Here is a 27758-nt window from a genome sequence, read left to right on the forward strand (position 1 = left end):
CTTATCAAGACATTAACAAAGGAAGTAAGACAAGGCACAAGAGACAGAGGACCAAAAAATACAACAGGACAAAGTCAAACTGGGAATCATGCAACAGAAACGAAGACTTTACGACAAGTACAAGGACAAAATACAGAGGCGAGACGACTGGCCGAGACTTTTACACTGCCAAAACTTCCCACTCCTGCCTCTGAAATGTCAGTCCTACTACTAACTACCAGTGTTGGGTAAGTTACTTTAAAATAGTAACTTAGTTACATTACTAGTTACTTCTCTCAAAAGTAACTCAGTTACTTCAAGTTACTCGTTACTTTCAAAGTAACTAGTTACTAGGGAAAGTAACTTTGGTTTTACTCAGAATTCTCTTGTTAATGTGTTTCTTCCATAACTTTGCCAGTCTTCTAGCTTGCTTACTTGCCACAAGTGCACTGTGCCACCTACCAATAGAAAGGAAAAGATAATGTGCACATTTCCACAAGAGAAATCCCACGCCTGGAACGTCATTGACTGCTGCCATGGTTCTAGCCTACGTCACAGCGTCATGTGCGCCTTTTACATCCAACACAAAAACTGCAGTCGTGGTGCTTTTGATTGTACTCAGAACTCTAAAATTCTGCCTTCTGAATAGGAAGATGTAGGTAACACCAGACTGCAGATGAGCTGCATACAGGGCTGGACTGGGACAAAAAATCGGCCCGGGCATTTTGACTAGAGACCGGCCGCCATTATAGGAAAAATCATAAAGTCTTTGAATGAAAACAAACGCTGTTGTGACAGTGATGTACACTGTTCTGATGGTATATATGCATCAATCTATCAATCGTTTGTTGTAAGATTCAGATAATTATTTTTTAAAAGCGAGACATTTTAAATGAGAATAAGAAAGAAAAGTATTTCTTTGTGCCCCCCTCTCCCTGTTAATGCCCTACATGCCCCCCTGGCAACACTTTGCTAGACCCGCCCCTGCACAGTTACCAGCTGTCAGCTACCTAAAAAAGGATCCTGGTGTTATTTGTCTCTCAGAAACAGTTCGTAACTTCCCTTCAACTCATTCATGTCACCTAAAAGGTAAACCTGTTTCTCCATCACCTGCTCAGCTCTGATGATTCAGTAAGGACATCTCCTGGTTTCATCTTCATGTTTCCCTCTCACCACATATCCAAACCGACATCCTGACCAGCAGCTTTTTTGCAGCTGTGGCTCCAGCAAACATCAGCTGATACTAGAAATTAATATTAAATAAACTCTAACAACAGCTGATCAAGCTTAAACGTGCTGCTGTTGTTTAGCGCGACATCGGCTGGTTTCCTCTTTCGGCGCAAAGTGAGGATAAACAAACAAGAGAGCCGATCAGCTGATCATTGATCAGTTTTCATGATTGAAGTAGAAACGGGAGAGGGAGGGGGAGAGGATGAGAGAAGAAGAGGCAGCTGTGCAGCGTAAACACAGAATAACTCCAGCTTTGTGTCTTTTTCATTGTAGCTGAATTATGGGACAAACTGTTCCTTTTCACCTCAATAAGAAACGCGTAATATTTTCTCTGAATACCAGACCGGACGGTTGGCAACTCTAATAACTTATGAACAAAATAAAGTTCCACATCATTAACTTCATAGCACCACCCAGCTGTATAGAAACTCCGTCATGCTAGCTAGCACGCAGTACGGAAAAAGTCAGAATAACGAAAATAAACTTCACCTAAACTTGGTTTATATCTGACCCAGAGAGACTGCAGGTCATAACTTCTTACCTGAAGTTCAGTTCACACTTGGACCGGCGGCCGCCTCGGGTCTCTTTTCCTTCTGCGTCCCTTTTCCTTCATCCACCTGCTGGCTTCCACCACTTGCTAATGTTACTGAATCTGTGGAAGCTCCGCGATAGCCACCACACGAAGTAACGAGTAACGACCCTATCTAAATCCCAGTAACGACTAACGCGTTCCTGATTTTGGCATAATAACTAGTTACCGTGCTCGTTACCACAATAATAACGTAGTTACTGTAACGCGTTACTTAATAACGCGTTAGTCCCAACACTGCTAACTACCTACTGCTTCAACCACCCATTGGGTGTGTACTAATCACTCCCTATTTCTACATGTCATGCCCACAGAACATGAACTGCAATTTCCATCTTTAATGTCTAATGATGGATTTTCATGTGAACAAAAAAAATGTTGCAGGAATTGCTGTCTTGTGTGTGACTGGGTGCAGTAAGGAGTGTATGTAATGTGTGTGTGAGCATGCGCGTGAAGGAAACGCGGGGAGCGAAAGAGGAAAAAGAGAGTGAGAGAGTGTGTCATGGGTAGAGGGCGACCGGGAGCAGCGTTCTAACGGGCTACAGGCTATGCAGTGTGTTTCCAAAGTGTGCAGTACTGTTATTAAAGCCTCATCTCTTCAGTACTCTCCGGTGCCTCGGCTGATTTCTGTCTGCCTCACTACTCCACAAAAGTGAAGGGAGTTAACCCCGAAGGAGGACAAACTTCGGCCCTGGAGGAAGCATCTCCCCTCGTGTCTCCCGACCACGGTCAGGGGACTGACGGCGAGGAATGGTTAACACTGGCGACCACGAAGGGACCCTCTCACGTTGTTAAAGAAGTGGTGAGCACAGAGAAAAACCGACAGGCTAAAGCGGCTAACGATAAAGCCGAGTGACTGTAATTACAAGTGTATTAGCCCGCAGCTAAGCTAACTCGCGATGGCCGCTGCTCGCCATTCTCGTGAAAAGTACGGACTTGAGACCAATTACTCCAACCCGTTCATATCGCTGACCAGTGTCTCCGAGGGTGCCGCGAGCATTAGGGAAGCTAACAGAGACAGAGCTGTGACTAAATGTGAACATATGAACCCATTCCTGTGTGCCGAAAGTTGTGCTAACACACACGCTAATGGAGAGTGTGTATTCGCGCCGCCCGATGGTCCTGCCCGGCCGCAGTTTTCCCGCACGAATCCCTTCGTTGATGCTGAATGCCGCAGCTACGGCCGTGAGAGAAACACAGGCAGCAGCATGAACTATTATCCAGCTCCTACTCCCCAAATGAAAATCCACTATCCAGACTCAAACCCATTTTCCTCCGCTCACATGGACAGTTTTGTACACAGCACACCGGCTCAGTTTAACGCAATGTTAAATACACCCATGCAATGTATGCCTTCCAGTAGCCTTAATGAAGCCATTAGCTATGGGGAAATCACTGCACAGCATAAACCCCGCTCGAAACCAGGCAAGACCCGCTGTGTGCCCCGTCAGCCCCTATCTGACAGTGAAGAGGACGGTGACACTAGAGAGAGAGTCCCCACCCTACGTCCGGGCCAATATGACGGCACCACACCGTGGAAGGAATTTCTGCACAGGTTTGAGAGCTGCGCTGAAGCCAACTATTGGTCAGAAAAAACAATGACAACTCAGCTTAAATTCTGCCTAGTTGGAGCAGCAGGGGCCATTATCCACAGAAATCCCCGCTCATCCAAATGGGATTACCGCCACCTGGTGGACGAACTGGAAACTGCATATGGCCCTTCTTCTGACCATGCAGCTGCTGTTGCTGTAGAACTGAGGCAGCGAGTGCGTAAACCTGGTGAGGCCCTGCATGTTTTCAGAGATGACATTTATGGGAAAGTGGCTGTTGCATATGGTAATAGAGCAGAGATTGAACAAGACTCTATAGCTGTTGAAGTTTTCACCAATGGGCTGGGTGATGCAGAAATAGTACAGAAGTTGCTAGAGAGGCACCCAGCCACGCTTGCCTGCGCATACGAAATAGCCCACCGACACGAAACCACTAAAAGGGCTGCATCTTATGTAACCAGTGCCATGCAGCAAGGAGCCCGTAACGCAGCTGAACGCCGGCCCCGAGCTGCCGTCGTCAGAGAAAAAGACAGAGATGAGACTGTTGCTGAGCATGCACCTGCAGCTAGCCCCTCACCGAATCGTTTTGTCCCACACACACCCTCGACAACACCGAACAATCACAGAAATTTTAAAAGGAGTGGGGTTCGCTGCCATAACTGTCAAGGTTGGGGCCATGTCCAAAAGCAGTGCCCTTCCCCTCACAAAACCACCAAGGCCTTAACATTGAACAGTAGCCCTTGGGACAGCCCAAAACCCACTGTGCTCCACCTTAAGTGCCAAAGCCAAGAAATGAGTATCCCCATGCGCCTCTACGAAGTGGAGGTATGTGCTGTTTTGGACAGTGGAGCCCGGAGGAGCGTGCTGCCGCTGCCCTACTACAACTCCATCCACCCAGACGTGAGACCACCACTACAGCCCTCAGTTGTTGAGACCTTGCTTGGTGTGGGACCTGGGGACGTGCCGGTGCTAGGTGAAGCCCAGATACCTGTCAATATCAACAATCGACAGGTGGATGTTGATTTCTTGGTGGCAGATATAGCAGGAAATGAGGTGCTGCTTGGGCATCCCTTCCTCACTCAAGCTGAAGCACGTCTTGATTTTGGCAAACGCCGCATCATCCTTTTCGGTGAAGAGGTGCTCTACTACCAAACCGAAGCCAGTACAAAGTCACACGCAGTGAGAATAGCTAGAACTGTGGTGGTGGAACCGGGGCAAGAGTATATGGTGAAAGGCAACGTGCATCCTGGTGCAGCAGCTCGAGGTGACATGATGCTTAGTCCCACCAAAGGTTTTGTTGAGAAGCACAAAGTACTTATCGCCAGAGTCCTAGTCAACGCACAGCCTTCTAAAGCTGTCCCACTTCGCCTTTTTAACCTTGGCAATAAAGCAGTAACAATTAAGGCGGGATCCATTGCCGGGCTCCTCCAGCCAGCTGAGGCCGTGGAACCCTCCATGGTCTCCCCAGCTGCAGACTCTCTGACCAGCCCTCCTGTGGTTCCTCTGCACCTGCAGGAGCTCTATGCCCAGAGCTCCACAGACCTCAATGACTATGAACAGCTCCAACTGAAACGCTTGCTTTGCACTTATGGACATGTGTTTTCTACAGGGCCTGCTGACCTGGGCCGAACCAGCCTTGTGCAGCATGACATCATAACCCGTCCTGGTGCCCCAGTCAAACAAAATCCACGAAGAATGGCAGGGGAAAAGCAGCAAAATGCTGATCAGCAGATCTACGACAGTCTACAGAGCGGTCTCGCCCAACGCAGCTGCAGCAGCTGGGCCTCGCCCATCGTTATGGTGCGTAAGAAAGATGGGACATACCGTCTCTGCATTGACTACAGGGCTCTCAACGACCGCACCATAACAGACGCCTACCCGCTGCCCCGCATCCAGGACACGCTGGACACACTCTCAACTGCCAGATGGTTCAGCACATTAGACCTCGCATCTGGCTACTGGCAGGTTGAGCTGACGCCTAGAGCACGCAGGGCCGCCGCTTTCTGCACTAGGACAGGCCTCTTTGAGTGGAACGTCATGCCATTTGGACTATGCAATGCCCCGGCAACGTTCCAGCGGCTGATGGACCGCGTCCTGGCTGGCATGCAGTGGGAGACCTGCCTGGTCTACTTGGACGACATCATCGTGCTGGCTAAGGACGTGTCGGGGATGCTGCAACGGCTTGGCCAGGTATTCTATAGACTTCAACAAGCTAACTTGAAACTGAAACCTGCCAAATGCTGCCTCTTTCGCCGCGAAGTTGCTTATCTTGGCCATGTGGTATCCGAGCATGGTGTGGCTACCGACCCCAGCAAAGTTCAAAAGGTTCAGATGTGGCCCACACCTACGTCCATCCAGGAGGTCAGACGCTTCATCGGCCTGGCCTCATATTACCGCCGGTTTGTGAAAGATTTTGCCTCTATAGCCGAACCCCTGCACAACCTGACCAAGAAGAATGCACATTTTCAGTGGCATGCTGAGCACCAAGCAGCTTTCGACAAGCTGAAGTGTCGACTCACCTCTGCCCCTGTTCTTGGCTATCCACTTGACCATGGAGAAATGACACTAGACACTGATGCCAGCGACACTGGCATCGGCGCGGTGCTGTCACAGATGCAACAGGGCGTGGAACGTGTGCTGGCATATGGCAGTCGTAAGCTATCAAGAACTGAACAAAACTACTGCACCACACGACGTGAACTACTAGCCGTCGTGGATTTCACGTCCCACTTTCGCCAGTATCTCCTTGGACGGCCTTTCAAAGTGCGCACAGACCACAGCAGTCTACGGTGGCTAACAAAAATGAAAGAGCCAGAGGGACAATTAGCTCGATGGCTCGAGAAGCTTGCCGAGTACAACTTTGAGATCATCCACCGTCCAGGTCGAGTGCACACCAATGCTGATAGCCTCTCCAGAAGACCCTGTCGCCAGTCTTGTCCATGCAGAGTGCAGGACCCCCCCAAGCATCTCGGGGGGACCAGTCATCAGGCAGTTCAATGCGAGTTGGACTCTGACACCAGCTCCCTGTTGCTGAGTCCGGTGAGGGTGGAGGGACAACCGGCTACTACAGCGGTGTGTCTAGTGGGGGTAAGTCATAACACCACCACACCAGAAACAAAGACTTTAGACCAAACTGCTCTTACAAAGTCAGACATTTTATGTCAAAACACTTCTATCAACACAGACATCCCAGAACAGACAATTCACACTAGAACAGACATATCACACCAGAACATGTCCACTAATACACACACTGTAAAGCTGACTGAGAAAGTATATGTGGCTAAAACCCTTGATACTGCTTCTCTGTTTCATGGTTGGACCATGGGGGAGCTGAGCCAAGCCCAGGACGCTGATGCAGACATTGCACCCATACGCGCCTGGATGGAGGCCAGCAGTGAGCGCCCCCCATGGACTATTGTTTCACCATGCAGCCCAGCAACTAAGACATACTGGGCTCAATGGAAACGGCTCTACTTCAGAGATGGAGTTCTGGTCCGTCGCTTCTACTGCCTTGACGAGACCCAGTTCTATCCCCAAATCGTACTGCCACGTAAGCTACAACCAGAAGTGATGGGCCAGATGCACGAAGGGCCAGTGGGTGGACATTTTGGTGTCGAGAGGACTGTGGCCAGACTACGAACCCGATTCTATTGGTATCACATGAGGGAAGACGTCGCTCTTTGGTGCCGTACTTGTACCAGCTGTGCATCCAGGGCCCGACCCCAGAAGACACCGCAAGCTCCGATGGGAACTGTCCGGGTAGGAGCCCCAATGGAGCGCGTTGCGCTGGACATTATGGGACCACTGAATGAGACAGAGCGCAGAAACCGATATGTGCTTGTGATACAAGACTACTTTACAAAGTGGACTGAAGCCTTTCCTATCCCAGATGAACGGGCTGCAACCGTTGCCGAGGTCGTTGCGTCTGAGTGGGTGTGCCGCTACGGGATACCTCAAGCATTACACAGTGATCAGGGACGCAATTTTGAATCTGATGTGTTCCAAGGGGTGTGCAGTTTGTTTGGCATAGATAAGACTCATACAACGCCATTCCGACCCCAGTCAGATGGCCAGGTTGAACGTTTCAATGCCACTCTCCAGAAGATCCTGGCCTCCACAGCAGAGCGTTGTCATTGGGACTGGGACCTGATGATCCCGTACGCTGTTATGGCCTACAGGGCGACCAAACACAGTGCTACAGGTTTCACCCCGAACTTCATGATGTTTGGCCGAGAACTGAGTGAGCCAGTGGACCTTGTCGCAGGTCTACCTCCTGATCCAGGCAACCAACCCTCAGTTCCAGAGTATGTGCAGCAAATGCGTGAGCGGCTGGAGCTGGCCCACCTCATCGCCAGGGAAGCCCTGGGTGAGTCAGTCAAGCGCGCAAAAAGGCAATATGACAAGAACTGTTGCCACACACAGTATAAGACTGGAGATCCTGTGTGGTATCTCATCAAAGGAACACGTCACGTCAAGAACAAGGTCAGAAAGTTCCTCCCATCGTATGAAGGACCATTCTTTGTCCTGGGACAATTGGATGACCTAGTTTATCGGATCCAGAAGAACCCAAGGTCTAAAGTGAAAGTTGTCCACCATGACCAGCTAAAGCATTATCGCTGCCGCGAGCCACTGGACAATACCTGGGTCCTTGATCAGGCTCATCAGTGGTCCCCTACAGAGGTCCCACCACCAGCTTTAGAAGATGACTCAGCAGACCGTGATCTGGGTCTGCACAGTCTGTTCTCTACTGCAACTGGCAATGGCCCCAGCTCCTCTCAGCCTTCTGTCTCAGTTGCAGCTGATCCCGCTCTGGTTGTGGTTGTCCCATCGTCCCCTTCCCATGTAGACCATGAGAATGGTGGGGGTGTGGTGGGTGAGCCAGACCACCTGGGCCAGCAGTTTCAGCGACCAACTCGTCGGCGCAGAGCTCCAGACCGGTATGGAGTGTGGATCACTTAACTTGGTTTACCTACCATGGACAGTTCCAAGTAGGACTGAAGATTCGGTTCAAGTTTAAATCGTTTCAGCCTCCTATACTGTTAACTCTTTTAAACCATTGTAGCTATTTTTTTTTTTCATTGTTCCAGTGTTTACATTTTTTTTAAAAAAGTATCTGAAGGACCTACGGGGTTATCTACATGCACTTATCCATTTGTATTTGTGCCTTCCTAGATGCTAGGATAAGTTGGTTATTCCCGGTCGCCATGTAATAGTTACAATTGTGTAATTTCTTTTCTACTTAACAGCACTTGAAATGCTTTATTTTGCACATGTATGTACACCTTACTTGAGCCAACCTCTTTGTCACTGAAGTGCACTCGTTGATACTATACCTCACCTTATATGCGGTAATGGCTAACACTTTTATCTCCTGTGGGCTCCAAGTGGTAAAGGGGATTGTGTACCAGTTTTATGCATTACAATGCTGGAGTGGAATTATTGTTTAATTGCCATCCAGAGTGGGGGTAGTGTTGCAGGAATTGCTGTCTTGTGTGTGACTGGGTGCAGTAAGGAGTGTATGTAATGTGTGTGTGAGCATGCGCGTGAAGGAAACGCGGGGAGCGAAAGAGGAAAAAGAGAGTGAGAGAGTGTGTCATGGGTAGAGGGCGACCGGGAGCAGCGTTCTAACGGGCTACAGGCTATGCAGTGTGTTTCCAAAGTGTGCAGTACTGTTATTAAAGCCTCATCTCTTCAGTACTCTCCGGTGCCTCGGCTGATTTCTGTCTGCCTCACTACTCCACAAAAGTGAAGGGAGTTAACCCCGAAGGAGGACAAACTTCGGCCCTGGAGGAAGCATCTCCCCTCGTGTCTCCCGACCACGGTCAGGGGACTGACGGCGAGGAATGGTTAACAAAAAATAATCTTGAGTGTGCAGTATGTTATTTACAATATTTTACAAATCAGATTTCAGCTACAAAAAAGCCTAAATTTGTGGCCTTACAGTATAAAAAAGAGGAGTCAAGTAGGATTCATGCAGATCGTGGCTCAAGAGTTGGCAGTTTGTCTTGTAATCGGAAGGTTGCTGGTTTGAGCCCCGGCTCGGACAGTCTTGGTCGTTGTGTCCTTGGGCAAGACACTTCACCTACCGCCTACTGGTGTTGGCCAGAGGGGCCGATGGCGTGAAATGGCAGCCTCGCTTCTGTCAGTCTGCCCCAGGGCAGCTGTGGCTACAACTGTAGCTGCCTCCACCAGTGAGTGAATGAATAGTGGAATTGTAAAGCGCTTTGAGGGTCTAGAAAAGTGCTATATAAATGCAATCCACTATTATTATATGATCTGTCCCTGGGTCCACTCTGGACCAAAGTTTAGTATAACAAGTTTATTTTACTATTTTTATTAAGACTAAATATTAATGACTTTCACATTTTTCCTGATTGACACAACTCTCCTTTAATGCATTTAAAATTATGCAGCCGCAACTTTAGAAAGTGGCAGCCAGCCTCACTGGTCAAAAATAATAATAACAGCTTTGAACAAGTGTAAAGGAACTCCCAAAGCAATGTGCGGATTATTGTCTGGTGTGTTTACCGTGTAATTCAGGGAGTTATTTTGCGGTATGGAAATAGATACAGCCTTTGTTCACATCACTTGAAATGTCTGTCAAAGTCACAGATTTTTTAAAAGCTGTCTTGCTGAGTTACTTAGATAGCTACACCTTTATGAGTGATCAAAGAGCTTCTAAATCTCCCAGTTCCCCGAGCTGCCTCAGTCACTCTTTTACTGGAGCCATTCTTTTTTGTTTTTCTTTGAGCTTTTGTCATTGCCACTTCTGGCTCCCCAAGGTTACAGCCTTTTCAGTCTCACTGTAACCCCCACTGGCATGCTGTATAAAAATACAAACAAAAGAAAGCAACGGCATTGAAAGCATTCAAACGTATTTCTGTTTCACACGTTTAACTTTGACGTGTTTGTTATGAGTATAAAGCTGACTTTATCTCCTACTGAGAGCATGATGCAAATAATGGTTATTAGTGCCAGACGAATGTGTAGGTTTTCACCCAGCAAACACGTGTATGTGGGCCCCACATGGGTTTTATTTGGGCTATGGGGGTTCCAAGTGACCATGGGCTTACAATGGACATCCAATCTGCGACCCACTTGGGTTAGCCATCACATCTCATGCCATGAGTTTCTGGAGTTGCTGTTTTGTTTCTCCCATGTAGAAACATCTCACTGCACAGCATTCACTGTGTTGTTAGGGTTGTGTTTGGGAGTTTTGCCCCTGTGATGAACTAGATTTTGTCAAAGGGTGTTGCTGGGTCTGAAGTGCACTGGGAATGTCTTGCTTGATTTTCTCTGACAAACCTGCAACATAAGATTCCAATATTCTTTCCCGTAGTTCTTCAGTGATTTGGTGAAGGGACAACTGAGATAACAAAATGTTTTAAGAGATTTTATGTGTGTGCTCCTTTTTCTTTCTCTTCTTCCTTAGAGGGAACGTTTTTCTGTTTGGTGTTGTATAAGAGCAGAGTGGTGAGAGTAAGTACTAGTAGTAGTCTCTGTTTGTGGGTTTTCATCTTAAGACAGTGTAAGTTTCAGACCTTATTGGGGAAGTCAGTGGATTTTCCACTCTGCCATCGAATATTTCAGTTGTATGGAATGCACATCCACTGTTGTAGAAAGTATTATTTAAAGGAACTGAGACGTCATTAATGCTGCCAGAGTGGGTTCTAATACTGGAAAGTTTGTTCTACTAGCTGACGCTTCACTATGGAGAAGAGCCAGCAGAGAGGAGCAACCACAGGTGCTTAGTGAGTGCATTTGTTGCATTAAAGTTTGACTATAGATTATAGTTAGGGAGAAATAACCCTGGATTGCAGCATCAAATGTGAACATCAAGAGGAAGATGTTGCTGCAAATCAAGTTTAAACAGAGCGTGACACTGAGAAACGGGTTGCTGGGATGTTGGCACTGATGTTTTGTATTGTTGTCAGATTGTTGCGTTAAAGGGGGCTGTGCTGGAATTTAAGCAGTCCATGAATCGCAACAAAGACAATCTACATACAAGCTGCTGCTCTCACTATTTAAAGTGGGATTGATTTCGAGCTCAGAGATCTCGAATGTGCACGGCTGGTTGAGGCAGACAGGGCCTTGCACATTCATCTGGGAGGTGAATCCTGCCTAAGCCCAAAGCATTCCTCACCTTGGAGGTTAATATAAAGTCATACAAGTTTTGGGTAGTAAAGACATAGTTTTGAGCTTCCTTCATGCAGTTTACCACCTGAGATCAAATTTCAATACTTTTGTCCTATCAGATGCTATTTGCTTACTAAAAGAGGCTCCTTTCTCCAGTGATATTGGTGTTGTTGTCAGTATGCTTTGAGAGCTCAATAAAAGAGCACAGCTTCTTTTACAAGTGTGTAACTTTGCTGTTTTGTCGCAGTGGCTCATTTGTACAAAAGCTGTATTTTTGATGGTTACATCATAGATGAGAATGCTCTGTCACCCCTAAGTCAGTCTTTTATAATGTGCAGAGTTAATATTATGAATGTTTCTTTGCACATTGTTTTTAAACCTAACCAAATAGTTTTCAGTACAGAAACCTAACCAGTGAGTAAAACTCATGTGTGAATGAAACCAAAACAAATCAGCAAATAGAAAAAAAGTGAAACGGATAAATGCCCCTCTGCCACCACTCCAAACTCCTAATGTTGACTTTGTGGGTTTCAAAATGGGGCAGTTATCTATGGGGGTGAAGAGGACATCATATACATATCTGCAGCGGGTGGCACCTGACAAGATGACATAAAATTGTGCAAGAGAAAATAAGAAAAAAACAGTTATGTGCTGTTCCCCCAATTGGAGGGAAATTAGACTTTTAAACCACATCATTGAGATTTATGAAAGGTAAAAGCAGAAGTCTTTGATTACTGAGGCTTTCTAATAATCCATTTATATTCCATCTCACCTACGAGAATTTTGAGTTTCTGAAGAACCTGACCTGACAATATTGGGAACAGCACACAGAGGACTTCCAGGTAGATACTGGGTAAACATGCAAACCCTCCAGAATGACACAGCTTGATTAAAGCTTGTGCCTTCTTTACAAAAGACATTTTAAATTCAACAGTGTCAGTGTGTCAGACCCCTCAGTATGTAGACTGCTTAGTTTCATACAAATTGCAGAAATTTTAACATTCTGGTCTTGAAATGTGTTACCACAGAAAAGCATGAATGCCTTCATTCCTTAGTCTTTTTTAATTAATTTGTAGCTCATAAGATAGATTCTGAAATTTCTTTTGATGAATGCTTTTTTTTAAACTCAAGTTTCTTTTTGAATGTGTGAGATTATGCAAAGATCATAGTTCCCTTTCAATTGGCAGCTACAATATATTGTTTTGAAAGGTAAGAGTAGGAGTCCTGGAGCCACTGGTAATATGCTAGTTTGGTTATAAACCTGCATCCTATTTGTAAAAGTATGGATAATAACTGTTGATAACCTGGATTCAAATATCCTGCTGCCATTACTGAGAAATGCAAATAACGGCTTTTGGCATCTTTGCTTATGATATTAGAAGTTGAGTGATTCTTTTAACGTGTGGTAAAGCTCTCTTTAGGCAGCTGGGAAGTTGTTGGTAGAAAAAGTCAAGTCTTTACTAACTGCTTAGTTTAGTTTAGGAAAACAGAAGGTTAAAATATGACCCTTCAAAACATTTAAAATGATGTTTGCCCAGTGCATTCACATGGGAAACTTATTCGTCTTCTTATAGCTTTTAAAGCTATTTGAAGAATCATGAAACTGAATGCTGCACAGTATGAAGCCGCTGAACTAATTAAGTAAACTAATTCACTAATCTGTATCAGTCAAAAGACGTTTTAAGACTGGTTAAAAGTTGGACTGATTAGAAGAGAAAAAGATTTCCCCCCTTTCCCTCCTTTTATTCTTCTCTTATCTCCTCTTCTCTATTAGTCAGCACTGTATGGGGCAGTGTCTCACTAGGAGGAAAAATCATTACCTCTCACTTTGAATCTCCCACTCCCCTCTTTGTGCCGCACACATACGGTTTAGTGCTGCCTTACTGAGCCCTGGATGCTATTCTAGTCCATGTACTGTAAGCAAAAGCTCCCCGCGGTGCATTCAATCTCTCATTCATCGTGCTTAGCTCAAACAATACCCTTTCATACTTTTTCATGGAAGAAGTTCCTGCAAAGCCAGAGCTGGGTTGCAAATGATGGGCATGTAAGAGAGACACAGAGAAGGAGAGGTAAAGAAAGATGATTGATTGCACGAGTATTACAGAGTATGTGTAGAATGCCACCCTCTGTGATTTTGATCTGCTCCAAGTTGGAAGTGAATCCTACGTGCCTCCTGGAGTTAACAGGCATATTTGCCTTTGTTGCACCAATGAAAAAGTGACGCAATGATGGGAGAGACTAGCATAAGTCTGACAAAGGAACACATAGTACTTTTAGAGTAACAAGTCTTTTTAAATCACTGAAGTTTTTAGATTTTCAGTCGACAGCAGGATTTTGAAAATGTGTCAAAGAGGTTCCAAATGTCAGCATGTGCCGGCATTTAAGTGTGTATCGCTTTATGCAATAAAAGGCGCTTTCTGTGCTTGTAACTAGGCATTTTTGTCTTCACTGTGCAGCGTATTTATCTTAATAACAACTGGAGCACAGTACTATCACACTGTAACACAGAGTGTGGCTCTTACGACATTAGGATAATCAGCAAATCTTTCATTGTGTAATACAACAGTAACAAAGAATGCCTGTAGATGACCAGGTTTCTAACAGGAGCACGATGGCAGGTTAAGTATCAGTTTAAAGGCATTATGCACATGCAGACCTTTTTCTGTTGTCTTACATGATCAAATTATTGTTTTAGCTTTTATTATCTTTAATGCCAGGATAAACACATTTTTACAGCACAAGCTAACAGGAGGTTGAAATGAATCCTCTCCTCTTGTCTCCTGCAGGGGGTGCCGTGGCTCTGCTCTTTTTGCCATCGTCTCTTCTGTCAATTGCACACACATTGTACTGTAGCTCAGTGAATTGCTATGCACTGCTGTGACTCAAATGATGCAACAAATTTTTGTTACATAAAAGCAGTTTTTCAAGCTTCTGAAAAACAATATTCTTAGGAAAATCTGAATTGGGGGGGGCGCACATACCGCCTAGCAGGTTGTTTGGGCACTTTTCACTTAAACTATACAATGTACTAAAATGTCAAAATGGTGTTTGTAAATAGGTGTTAGATAATAATATGCTACAGAAATAGAAAATCTGTTCTTTGAAGTCTTGTAGGGAAGCTGTTGAATTGCTTCCACATTTGATATTTAAGGGGATTCCAGCATTTCTGTGCACAAAGCTCCTATTTCACTGAGCTGTATGCTGCATTTTAACACTGCTTCGGTGTTTCTGTGGAGAGAAGCGATGTTTGGAATAAGTGTAGTTTTGTTATCTCTAGCAATAGACAACTAGGAAGCAAATTGAGTGATAAGAACCTGCCACAAGTGAGACATGAGCTTTTTTCCCTGTATAGTTTTGTTCCATTCATATTTACCAAAATCAATAGCAGCTATAGCCCCTTCGGCACTAATGAAGGATAGATGTAGGTGGGCAGATTTATCACAGCTTCTATTATAGATGTCCTATTTGTAAAGAGAGAAGAATCCAGCTCTGTGATAGCTATTCAGATATTCCTTTTCTGTGTACGCCTCAGATATGACATTTGATTGTGTATTCAAAGGTTAACCCTGATACTGTGAAGGAAACAAAAACAGAATACATGATTGCATGTGTTTATAGTCTGGCATAGTTTCAATATGATACAAGTCAAGCTCTTGATAACACAGTCACTCTGATCTCAGTGTCAGAAATACTCCATAAAGAATTTAACAAGGTGTGAACTTGGAAGGCTCCTGGGCTGATGCAGGGACAACTGCGCTGTGCAAGTGCACTGCAAGTGCAATCAGAAGATTGCATGTAGATGTACAAAAAGATATATCCACATGTACTAAAACAAGAGTATGCAGAACATGAATCCTCACAGCTCGGCAGAAGAGCACAGAACACAAGACGTCACAAGATGAGCAAATGTCATTTATTTCTTCGGGTTCTGTATTCCAAAAAATGTTTCTGGGAATCAAATAGAGGCAGCGTATTTGTATTCTTAGACTGACGAGGCCGACAAGTATCAAGCCAGGACTTCACCGCTGCCCCAAACACACGCACACCTTTTTACTAATGCATATCCATTTGTCTGCGTAAACGCAAGGTGAGCAGTGCAACTGGAACTCAAAGTGCTTTGTTGTGCTGAGGGACTCTTAGTATCCACCCAGCAGGACATCCATATTTCCCTTTAAGGGCCCCAACTGAATTAGTCTTTCATTCTATTTCTATGCCCTCTTCCAGTATGTTCCCTTTTTCCCCTTTGAGAATTCAAGACTAAACAAAGTGCTCTGTGGCAGACCAACCAAAGGGCAATGTGCAATACTGTGTTGTAAACCCTGACATTAGTCGAACCGTGACACCAAAGTATCGAACCGAACCGAACCGTGAATTTTGTGTATCGTTGCACCCCTAATATATATATAATATATATATATATATATATATATATATATATATATATAACACCCAGCACGCCCCTGCGGGCGGTTTATCCTTCAAGCTCGGGTCCTCTACCAGAGGCCTGGGAGCTTGAGGGTCCTGCGCAGTATCTTAGCTGTTCCCAGGACTGCGCTCTTCTGGACAGAGATCTCCGATGTTATTCCCGGGATCTGCTGGAGCCACTCGCCTAGCTTGGGAGTCACCGCACCTAGTGCTCCGATTACCACGGGGACCACCGTTACCTTCACCCTCCACATCCTCTCGAGCTCTTCTCTGAGCCCTTGGTATTTCTCCAGCTTCTCGTGTTCCTTCTTCCTGATATTGCTGTCATTCGGAACCGCTACATCGATCACTACGGCCGCCTTCTTCTGTTTGTCTACCACCACTATGTCCGGTTGGTTAGCCACCACCATTTTGTCCGTCTGTATCTGGAAGTCCCACAGGATCTTAGCTCGGTCATTCTCCACCACCCTTGGGGGCATCTCCCATTTTGACCTCGGGACTTCTAGGTTATACTCGGCACAGATGTTCCTGTACACTATGCCGGCCACTTGGTTATGGCGTTCCATGTATGCCTTGCCTGCTAGCATCTTGCACCCTGCTGTTATGTGCTGGATTGTCTCTGGGGCATCTTTACACAGCCTGCACCTGGGGTCTTGCCTGGTGTGATAGACCCCAGCCTCTATGGATCTTGTACTCAGAGCTTGTTCTTGTGCTGCCATGATTAGTGCCTCTGTGCTGTCTTTCAGTCCAGCTTTGTCCAGCCACTGGTAGGATTTCTGGATATCAGCCACCTCCTCTATCTGCCGGTGGTACATACCGTGCAGGGGCCTGTCCTTCCATGATGGTTCCTCGTCTCCCTCCTCTTTCTTGGGTTTCTGCTGCCTGAGGTATTCACTGAGCACTCGGTCAGTTGGGGCCATCTTCCCAATGTATTCTTGGATGTTCCTTGTCTCATCCTGGACTGTGGTGCTGACACTCACCAGTCCCCGGCCCCCTTCCTTCCGCTTAGCGTACAGCCTCAGGGTGCTGGACTTGGGGTGAAACCCTCCATGCATGGTCAGGAGCTTTCTTGTCTTTATGTCAGTGGCTTCTATCTCCTCCTTTGGCCAGCCTATTACCCCAGCAGGGTACCTGATCACGGGCAGGGCGTATGTGTTGATGGCCCGGATCTTGTTCTTACCATTCAGCTGACTCCTCAGGACTTGCCTGACCCTCTGCAGGTACTTGGTGGTTGCAGCCTTTCTAGCGGCCTCTTCATGGTTCCCATTTGCCTGCGGGATCCCCAGGTACTTGTAACTGTCCTCTATGTCTGCAATGTTGCCTTCTGGTAGTTCAATCCCCTCAGTTCTGACTACCTTCCCTCTCTTTGTTACCATCCGACTACACTTCTCCAGTCCGAACGACATTCCAATGTCATTGCTGTATAGCCTGGTAGTGTGGATCAGTGAATCGATGTCTCGTTCACTCTTGGCATACAGCTTGATGTCATCCATGTACAGGAGGTGGCTGACAACTGCTCCGTTCCGTAGTCGGTATCCGTAGCCAGTCTTGTTAATGATCTCACTGAGGGGGTTCAGGCCTATGCAGAACAGCAGTGGGGACAGAGCATCTCCTTGGTAGATCCCGCACTTGATGGTAACTTGTGCTATGGGCTTGGAGTTGGCCTCTAGTGTTGTACGCCACATCCCCATTGAGTTCCTGATGAAGGCTCTTAGGGTCCCATTGATCTTGTACAATTCTAGGCATTCCAGTATCCAGCTGTGGGGCATTGAGTCATAGGCCTTCTTGTAATCAATCCAGGCAGTGCACAGGTTGGTCAGTCTGGTCTTGCAGTCTCGGCTGATTGTTCTGTCTACCAGTAGCTGGTGTTTTGCACCTCTGGTATTCTTGCCAATTCCTTTCTGTGTCCCGCTCATGTATTGACCCATGTGCCTGTTCATCTTAGCCGATATGATGCCTGACAGGAGCTTCCATGTAGTACTGAGGCAGGTTATTGGTCGGTAGTTGGAGGGGACCGGTCCCTTCTTGGGGTCCTTGGGGATCAGGACCGTCCGGCCTTCAGTTAGCCATTCCGGGTGTCTCTCGTTAACTAGCAGCTGGTTCATTTGTGCTGCCAGACGCTCGTGGAGTGCAGTCAGCTTCTTCAGCCAGTAGTGCAGCACTACGGGCAATACCTACAACCACGATTACCGACACTAACAAGCTGATCTACAATATATATATATATATATATATATATATATTAGTTTTGTTTTAAAGGCTTAAAGTTGTGCCCCCCACTGCTCATCTGTGAACAATTTAGAATCACTAATTAACTGAACTCTACTAACTGCATGTCTTTGGACTGTGTGAGGAAGCAAACATCCACACACAGGTCCTGGCCAGCTGGTGCAGCTGGTGGATTCAAACCCAGCCACTATTACATTATATTAAAAAAATAATAGGGTACAAATAGCCACCCTTACATGAGATGCTGAAACAAAGTATGGAAAGGGAAGTACTGAATCGAATAACATTAACCTCCTTGGTATATGGCTGGTTGATTTCCTACAAAGGCAGCTGAGCCCAGCTGGTCCTCAGAGAGCTTTCCCATTTCCACAAAGAAAGGAGCAGCTCATCTTAAGTGAGAGGAAGCTGGCTTTGCAGGCCACACTGCAAGAGCACCCCCAACCAGAAATGTAAAACCTATTGTCTGTTAAGAACAAGCTGTCCGAGAAAGCAATGCTTGGATGAGGCAAACTCGACTGTGCAACAAGCGTTTTTCTTTAAAGACCAGGGACTTGGTGTCCCTTATCAGGAGAACTTATATATCTGAGATTTGTGTAGTGACAGTAGCGATAATCTGAGGCAGATGCAGAGAAAATTTAAAAATTATTTAAAATTATTAAAAGTTTAATGTTCTTTCTCTGTGAACATAAACTGAAACTCTTTAGTTACATGCATGTATCACTTGGTTTCCTGTATGTCTCTGCATTAGTAGTGCTTGGTGGGTTTGTTTTTAGGTTTTCATGTGATGAACAAATGAGTGTGCTTAGAAGAAAGCTGATTGAGCTGAACTAGAGTTCAAATATCAGCTTTCTCAGCAGTACAAACATTCTGCACTGACTGGCCAAATGGACCACAGTTAATTTTCAGTGAACCAAACAGCTACCTGACTGGTATTGTCTTCATTAGGGCTGAAAGATTTATTGAAAGTTTTCAGAGAAAGCCATTGCTGTACTTCGACAGCCTTCAGAACTTCCCCACTATCTTAAAGTGTGGCCCGTGGGCAGATACTGAATAATGATTACTAGATAAAGCAGCACAGTGTGAAACTGTGGGAGCACTTCTATTCAGTTTTAACTCATTTAGTCATTATGTAACACTTAACCATAATCCTAACTTTGACCAGTACAAATGCAGTGGCTGTTTGTTAAGCCCACGTCCTCTGAACAGACCTAGAGATATCGGGGGTAATTTCTTGTATGTATTAAACTACAGTATGACCTTCAGAAACACAGTAACTTCCTTCCAAAACACAAATTTGGAAATCACACATACTCCCTCTATATCTCTTTTACTAATGTTCTTTCAACAGCTGCAGCTTCTTTTCAGCAGACTCATCTTTTCATACATCCTTGCTCTTTCCTTGGGCATATGAAGGTCAGGTGAAGGTAATGCCAGGGATTATGGGAGCTCAGTCACAAGTCCCTCTGTCTGCCATGAAAGGGTGAAGTTAATGGCTCAAATAGGAGTGGGAGGTCTCCAATCTCTCTGCCGCAGGCTGTGAAAACGGATGCCTTTTATTGCAGATTGACCCTCACAAGCTGTAGCTGAGGCCTCTCACCTGATATCCAGGGGCTGGGGGTGGCTTTGCATGGATTTAAAGTTAATGTACCGGTGTTAATGAAGCTACCATGGTCCACTGGCCTCCTTGGCCATGCCATGTCGGAGTGTCCATCCCCCTGTTGATCACTGCAGGTCTGCTGTGGGTCATAAGTGCCAATAAAATTGTGGCCTCCACTTTCCTGGATGACTTTGGGTCTGATGGGCAATGGTGGATGAAAGGGTAAAGAGGAGGGGGAGCTGCCTCCCCTTTACACTTTGCAACCATCTCTACAGCTAGTGAAAGTGCAAAGCTATTTATTCATGCAGTGGTAGTAGTATAGCAGGGATGTACAGCAGTTGTAGCAGTAAGAGAAGACAAATCACAGGACAGCAGAAGTAGCAGAGGAAGCAGTAGTTGTAGTCATAAAGGTAGTAGCAGTTGATGCAGTTACAGGAGTCCAACACCACAAGGACTCCCACTGAGTCACCCTCACCTCCCCTGTAGCTCTTCGACTACTGCTGGGCTCAATGTCATCCAAAGTATGGGGACTGACAGAGGTGCGAAGGGCTTGGCAGACCCCTCACTGACTCTAATGGAGATGAATGTGTGTGTGTGGAGGGGCTCTGAAATAAACTGACTTCAGGGTCAGAGACGAATGAATAACACACATTAAGTTACATGTACTCCCATTCGAATTAGTAGCTTTCTAAAGACTGTGTTTGTAAAATAATCAGATTTTAAAAGCTTTACTTTATTTAATGTACACAGATCAGGGGTTGGACACAGACCAGAGGCATTTATTTATTTATTTTTTCACAATTTATGTTTATTGAAAAGGTTCCAACCCTGGCAGCTATTTTGTTATTGCCATGTACAATTTCATAATCAGGTTTATGGCAGCATAACAAGATGAAGGCTGGATTTATAGAAGGGAACATTGCCATTTACAAAGCAGAGGAGGAGGTCAGGTTAAAAAAATCACCTGTGATAAATGATGCCATATATTAAAAATAACGTTGCATATGGCAGTGGCACCAGGCCAGAATCGCAAAGACTGCACATCTCAGCTGGTGGTTGTCACAGACCTTTGCATCTCCTTCAAGGCGACTATCACGAGTAGTTTAAGCTCGATACTGTCACTTGAGTTTTTAACATACAGTATCGTAGTTATTCGATGCTCTTGTCTTATACCATTATCATAGTAATTTCTCATTAGCTTCAAACTGTTATGTAAGCCATACCTGGGACAAGTCATGAGCCTGTCACAGGGCTAATAAACATCACACTTATGACCTATGTAATAAACAATGAAGATAATTATTCACTGACACTGACGAGACACTGAAGAGGAACAGCTGAGATCGAGGTGGGTTGCCAAGCTGCTTGCAGATGCAACTGTAGGCAGGCTAATGTAGCATAAAAAGGTGAACCTGTGTGAGATCTGCAAATCAGATTTGAAAAGCTATATTTTTATATAAAGAATATATGAAGATAAAACTCTTTTTGTTGCGGTTTACTGACATGAAAAAGAACATATGTCTGAGAATGTGGGACAAACTCTGAGATGAAGTTAGATGCAGGAGGGTTTGTGAATGAGTTATTTACATGTGACTGTCACTGGACTCTCTTCTGTAGAACTTCAGGGTATTCTTTGCATTTAGCAGACCAGGATTTGTTTTCCCTGAATGCTATAATATTTCATATAATAAACTATTATGTAAAGGCATGACAACAAACCGCAGGCTGCTGCTGTACAGTGGCGACCTTTCTCATGTACGGTGGTGACCTTTGGAGAAGTGTTTGCTGCAGGCAGTTGTTGTTGACACTGTGGTCTTACTGAAATCCTGACCACAAGCACAGAGTATCATACTGTGGCTGATGTCAATATGCTATCCCCAGCCATGAGTCACAATACAAATATGCTCGGTGAAGGAAATCTGCACTGAAGGCCATTTGTTTTGTTTTGTTTTCTTCATTAAGCATCATTTAAAAACACTGACTGTGTCACAGATGTGCCCGTCGGCAACACCTACAGTGACTCACTGAAACAGCATTCTGTATTTTGCTTCTTCATTATTTAAAAAAATAACATTTTTTTTTGTGGATGAGTTATTCATTATTATGTAACATCAGGCTTCTGATGCACTGTGGTAATATGTGGATGGACATGGTCAACTCTGATAGGCTGTGGTGACATTCGGTGTGGTTTTCTGCTGCTGTCACTGACCTGTTCAAGGTTTGATGCTTTGCACGATCAGAGATGCTCTTCTGCAGACCCTGATTGTTAGCCTACTCTTTTCTGACCTCTGGCATCAATGAGGCATATTTGACCACAGAACTGCTGCTCACTGAATATTTTTTCTTTTCCAGATCATTCTCTGCAAACCTCAGAGATAGTTGTGTGGAAATACTCAGACTTGACCAACAACCATGCCGTGTACCAAATCACTTAAACCATCTTCCCTTCCTATTTGGTTTGTGCCTAGATTTGTTGATTTGCTACCATTTGACTGGCTGATTGAATATTTGTATTAAACAGGTGGGCTAATAAAATGCCTGGTGAGTGCATATTTTATTTCTGCAGTCCTACCGCAGAAATAAAAAGAGAAAATTATAAATGGTGGCTCATAGCAGAAGTATTTGGTTGCATGAGAACATAAAATCCTTGTTTATATGAAATATTCTTATTTGTGATTTACAGGCATTGCCTCCCCACTGAGACAAATCCTTTGAGGAAACAATGGTGCGTAAATACAACCTGAACTGCGAGAACTGGGAGATACTGAGCTCAATTATGAAATGATTGGAAACACAATTTTAAGCATAAATTACCTTTGATTTGTTAGGTTTTGATTTACGTAGGAAGAGGATAGGAAGAGCTCGATAGAAGACACACAGTTCTCAATCTTTTCAGGTCTCAGAGGACTTTACCAACAAGCACCGGGGTGTAAGACAGTATAGACAGGCTGCCACTGTATTATCAGGGTCACAGATGTTGTCAGACAAAAACATTTACTCTTTCCACCTTAATGAGATACAAGACAATGCACACTGCATTATTAGAACCTTCACACAGTGATTGGATGATTGATTAAAACATCAATATTCCCCGACTTTACCAGCCTCAGCTGCAGCATGGTAAACAGAGTGAGACCTGCGAAATGATGAGGCCACATTATTGCTTGCTTTGAAAAAGTGATTGTGCTTTAATGCGGTGGGAGGTTTGGGGGAAGGGGGATTCCAAGTATCCCAGCACCATTATTTAGGACTACATTACCTCCCATCCCATTCCTATTAGCAGGTACAGATGGCGCTTCTTGTGCCACTTCGAGGTGCTCACAGCTGGCAAATCTGAACTGCGTCTGGACTTTGGCCATTCACATCACAGACCAGATGGGAAAAGGTGAGTCTTCTAGTGTAACAGTGTGTACAGGCAACTGCATTCACACACCGATCTGGCTGTATACACATGTTGTCGTCAGCGCAGAAATGCCATACAATCACAGTAAGGTTGAATTTTGGTATTTGGAGTTACAGCAGTTTTTTTCCACCTTTGGTGGTCAGACTGTGGTCATTTCATTGATTGCATGCTATGCTAATGGATTATGTATTTGACCCTTGCGGTTTGTGAGATATGTAAACTGTCATAGCTGCCTAGTTACTGTTTAGCCAGCTAGCAGTGGAGGTCAGGGAGGTCAGTATTAAAGCTTTCTATTTCCAAAAGCAAATACTCAAAGAACCTCTGAACCTAAAACGTCATGGCAGCCACTTATTGTCATCACTGATGAAAATTACTTTTTCAGTTTTCTTGATAAGCTCTCGTCACTCAGGCTGAAAGTAATACAAGGACTTTCATTGATTGATTTGCTCTATCTGTTAAATAAGCCCTACCTGTTTTTTCCTAGCAGTTGTCTTTAAGATGACACAAATTGACCTGCCTGAAATTTTTTACAAATTGTCATGTCTGAAATATTTACCATTAAAATGTGTATTTGTTTAAGACTTCTCCTGATGCCTAAATATCCTCTTTTCCCCATCTAATTATCCTCTGGATCAGGCTTCTTTTTTCCCTCCAGCTGTAAAACTGCTCACATTACCCCTACTTTTTAAATCTGAGGAGCCGACTGTTGTTTCAGACAGCAGTGTAATAACCTTTCTCATAGTAATTTCAACATTTCAGAAAGAAAAGCCTCACTAACCAACTAAATAATCTGCTCTCCCTGTCATCTTTGTTATTCATAGGTGATATTCTGAAGCCATTTTAATGTTTTTTTTTTTTGTTTTTTTTTTTAATCCTTTGATGCTTTAAACTACCACACTGGTCAGCATGGCAACTTACTTTCTGTGATATTGGTATTTCTCCAATAGGTCCTCTTCTTATAACACCCCACCTGCTGTGGCATGTGAGTTCCACAGGGTAGTAAACTGGGTCCTTTTCTTTCTGTTTAAAATTATTTTCCCAACATGTTCCCAACACCTCTGTGATGGTAAAACTATAATTCTGCTACTTGATAATATTCTGTCACACTGCACTTAATAAGAACATGTTCACAATGATGAAGAAGCTCAAAGAGACTTATATATAATATCATCAGAGCATATCTCAACCATGCAGTTTTGTCCACATATTCAGTTGACTTCATTATTCCACGAATGTCTTGCTGTGCCGATCTGATTCCTCACCACAAAGGAAACCACTGAATTAATAGCAATGACTGTAAAATAGAGCATCCCAGATTCATGGCGACTTTTCCAGCACAAATAACCTGGGAATACTACCCACGGAAAATTCACTTCAAACCACTGCCAACAACCAAAAAGGCATTCAGGTGCATTACAATTAGTAGCCACAGGTGTTTACAAGTTAGTTTACTGATGATAATAAAAGAATGAGTAAAAGGGGGGCTTTTATCTATTCATATGTAAATATCGACTCAGTGCTGAGTTTACTTGTGGCCAGATGGGCTATGAGAGACGGGAGATGATCCATAGTGGTAAAAAGGGTCCCCTTCCAGTGTTGTTAAAACATTTACAATAACATTTGCAAGAATACGTTTTTAAAAAATCACCTGACTAACTAACTTTTAAGTGTCTGCAATATTTCATTAGACAAACACACGTTTTACTCTAAGCAGCAAACTGTTTAATGCTTTGAAATTGTAATCAAATTGGCAAAACCTTTGATGTCGCGCGCACATGCATACCACTGACATTTTGTCTAAATAGGCCTGAAGAACAGATAAACTGGCCTAAATTCAATAAAATGTTCCAAGGTAACCACTTAAAATGAAGACAGGAGAGCGAGAGAGTAAGGGAGACACTAAGACAGCGGCTAGAAACTGTTTATAATAAGAAGACGGGAGGTGATTGGCTGCTGATCAAGCAATAAAAGCAAGACAACACTCAGTGCAAAACAAAAACTAAATATTCATTCTGTTACATACAGAAAACAAGCCCTCTACAGTCTTTAATGATCTACTTCCAGGATACAATACAAAAGCAAGAGCGCATTACTCAGTCAGTTTGTTCTAACTGCAGTGCAGAGTGACAAAATGTAACTAGATTTTTAGAAAGAAGTAATATCAGCAAACTCTAATATACTATGTTAGCACCAGAGGACCACTACTACACACTAGTGGCATCTTAGATACACAACAAAGTAAACAATGCTGCACATGTAGTTCATTTAGAGTTCATATCATATCAAATAATATAGAAGGACAGAATGAGATCAAAGAAGCATCTGTCTTCACTTTTAGCCTTCACAGCAGATTAAACTGTCCTGGTGTCAGAAACATAAACCACCATCCTCTACACAGATACATTACAAACACAAAAACATCTGCTGATTCCCTGTATTAGCATTTAATGATCAAAACACAGAGAGTCCTCTTAGAACAATAAGACTTATCACATATTTAAAGTGTAAAACAGATACATAAACACTATGATGGACGAGCACACTTACAGCGACACATTCAAATCATATACCATCTTAATCACTACACTTAAGTTGACTGCTCTGTAGTATCTCTGCAGCTGTTTATTTCTTTGCCGTCTTAATGGCTGAAGAAAAGTACAGTAAAATGCCTTGATACACTGGCTTCAAGCTCCAATCATCACCACTGCTTTAAAAGACTCATCCTCTCTCTCCACTAACACTGTCATCACTGCTGACCTTGACCTGCAACAGTTTGTTTCAAAGAAACGGATCAACAGAAGACACAGTTCTCCACACATCTCTTACTCACCTGGACCAGAACCCCCCTCCCCCCCCTCCCATGTACGAATACTCTTTGTGGATTTCAGCTCAGCTTTTTATACAGTTGGACCACAGGATGTCAGGATGAAAGTCATCCACTCTAAACCTAAACTCTGGCATACCACTGGGGTGTGTTTGCAGCCCCTTCCTCTACTTCCCACTTTCCCTCAATGTCTGCTCCTTCATTCACACTACCAACAACACTGTCAAATTTGCTGGCTGTACCACAGTAGTAGGAGTGATATAAGACAATGATGAAACAGCCCACAGAGATGAGGTCAGGCATCTCACAGACTGGGGTTATCACAACAACCTGGACTTGAACTCTACAGAAACCAAGAAATTTATAGTGGTCAGTGTGACCACTCTGACTTTTGTGTACATGGACAGGAGGTAGAGAGGATAGAGGGCTGTTAGGGTTACTTGGTACTCACATCTCAGCTGACCTCATCTGGACCACATACATCTCTGATCAGGTGGGGAAGGGAAAACAAAAGCCTTTACTTCCTGAGGAAGTTAAAACACGCTCACCTTCCTCATCATCTGCTTACTGGCTTCTACTGATCAACAGTAGAGAAGCTACTGATTTGATGGTTCACCAGCTGCACAGGAGAGAACAGAAAGGACCTGTAGTGTGTAGTGAGTTCAGAAGAACATGTCATCAATGCAACTCTACCTCTACCATGGTGATATCTGCACTAGCTGACTCCAAAGGAAACCACAGAAAAGCCAATAAAGGATCACACCCATCCAGAACATCACCCATCCCCCCCACTCTGGGAAGAGATTCAGAATAAGCCCCAAACCAACAGATTGAAACACAGTTTCTTCCCACTGGGAGTAAGAGTGTGTAACTGTTCCCTCAGACTGTGGTCTAAGAACTGAAAGTACAGTTTGTGCCACAATGCATTTCGCACTTTTATTCTGTGTACGACCTTGGTGTGTTTGCCTCTATCTCCAGTTATTTTCCATTTATGCTGCAGCCCATTTTGAGTTTTGGTCTCAGTGTTGTAGGATTTGGTACCACCAGCAGGTTGAGATGTATCTAGCCATTGAGTGAATAACTGTGGAAGGTAACCATCTGGCAGACCAGGCACTTTCCTGCTGTGTAGATGTGCCTGCCTTTTGGGAACAATTGTGTTTTAATTTTTTTTTTTACACAAGGCTTAGAAAACGGATAGATCAAAACAATGTTTATTTATTTATTTTGTTCATGATTATTTTAATTGACACTTGCCCATTGGGTGCAATGCATGTATTAAAAGCTAGAGTGCAAAAACGTAGGCACAGATAATACAAAACAGGCACAGAGAAATTGCAGGCAGATGCTTCCTAATGTGGGCAAAAACTATAATAATAAAAAAAAATAATTTAAAAACATGTCACTGACATGTTTTTTTTTTTTTGCAGGATTTTGCTTTCAGCACCAGTGGGCAATGATGGCATTGTTGGGCACAGTCTGGAGGATAAAAGTAGGGTGAACATAGAAGGTGAGAAGCATCAGTAGAGTATAGCAACGTAATGTACTGTACCTGCTGCTTTGCTACACAGGCTGCAACCCCTTAAGCCATTTCGTTGCAAAGAAAGGATGTAGTTATAGATTCAGGAGTGGAGTGAACATCAGCTACTTCCTGTACATGGATGACGAGCTGTACGCCAGGGGTGAGCGAGACATCAACTCACTGATCCATCAAACCAGGATCTTCTGTGAAGACTTTGGGATGTGATTCATGAAAGATAAAAATGAAAGATTCATTAAAGAACTAAATTTCACTC

General features: G+C 44.2%; 1 protein-coding gene across 1 annotated transcript; it reads left to right on the forward strand.

Annotated features, from left to right (window-relative positions):
• LOC309690440 (uncharacterized protein) lies at positions 1–27709 on the forward strand (the record flags this gene model as incomplete). Its single annotated transcript, XM_082507472.1, has 4 exons — positions 1–227; positions 23019–23123; positions 27393–27454; positions 27534–27709. Exons 1-4 carry the CDS (start codon positions 196–198, stop codon positions 27707–27709), a joined length of 375 nt encoding a protein of 124 aa, XP_082363598.1. The 5' UTR covers positions 1–195.
• Between the last annotated feature and the right edge of the window lie 49 nt (positions 27710–27758).

The sequence above is a fragment of the Aulonocara stuartgranti genome (genome assembly GCF_965226115.1).
Source record: "Aulonocara stuartgranti genome assembly, chromosome: 16".
NCBI lineage: Eukaryota > Metazoa > Chordata > Actinopteri > Cichliformes > Cichlidae > Aulonocara > Aulonocara stuartgranti.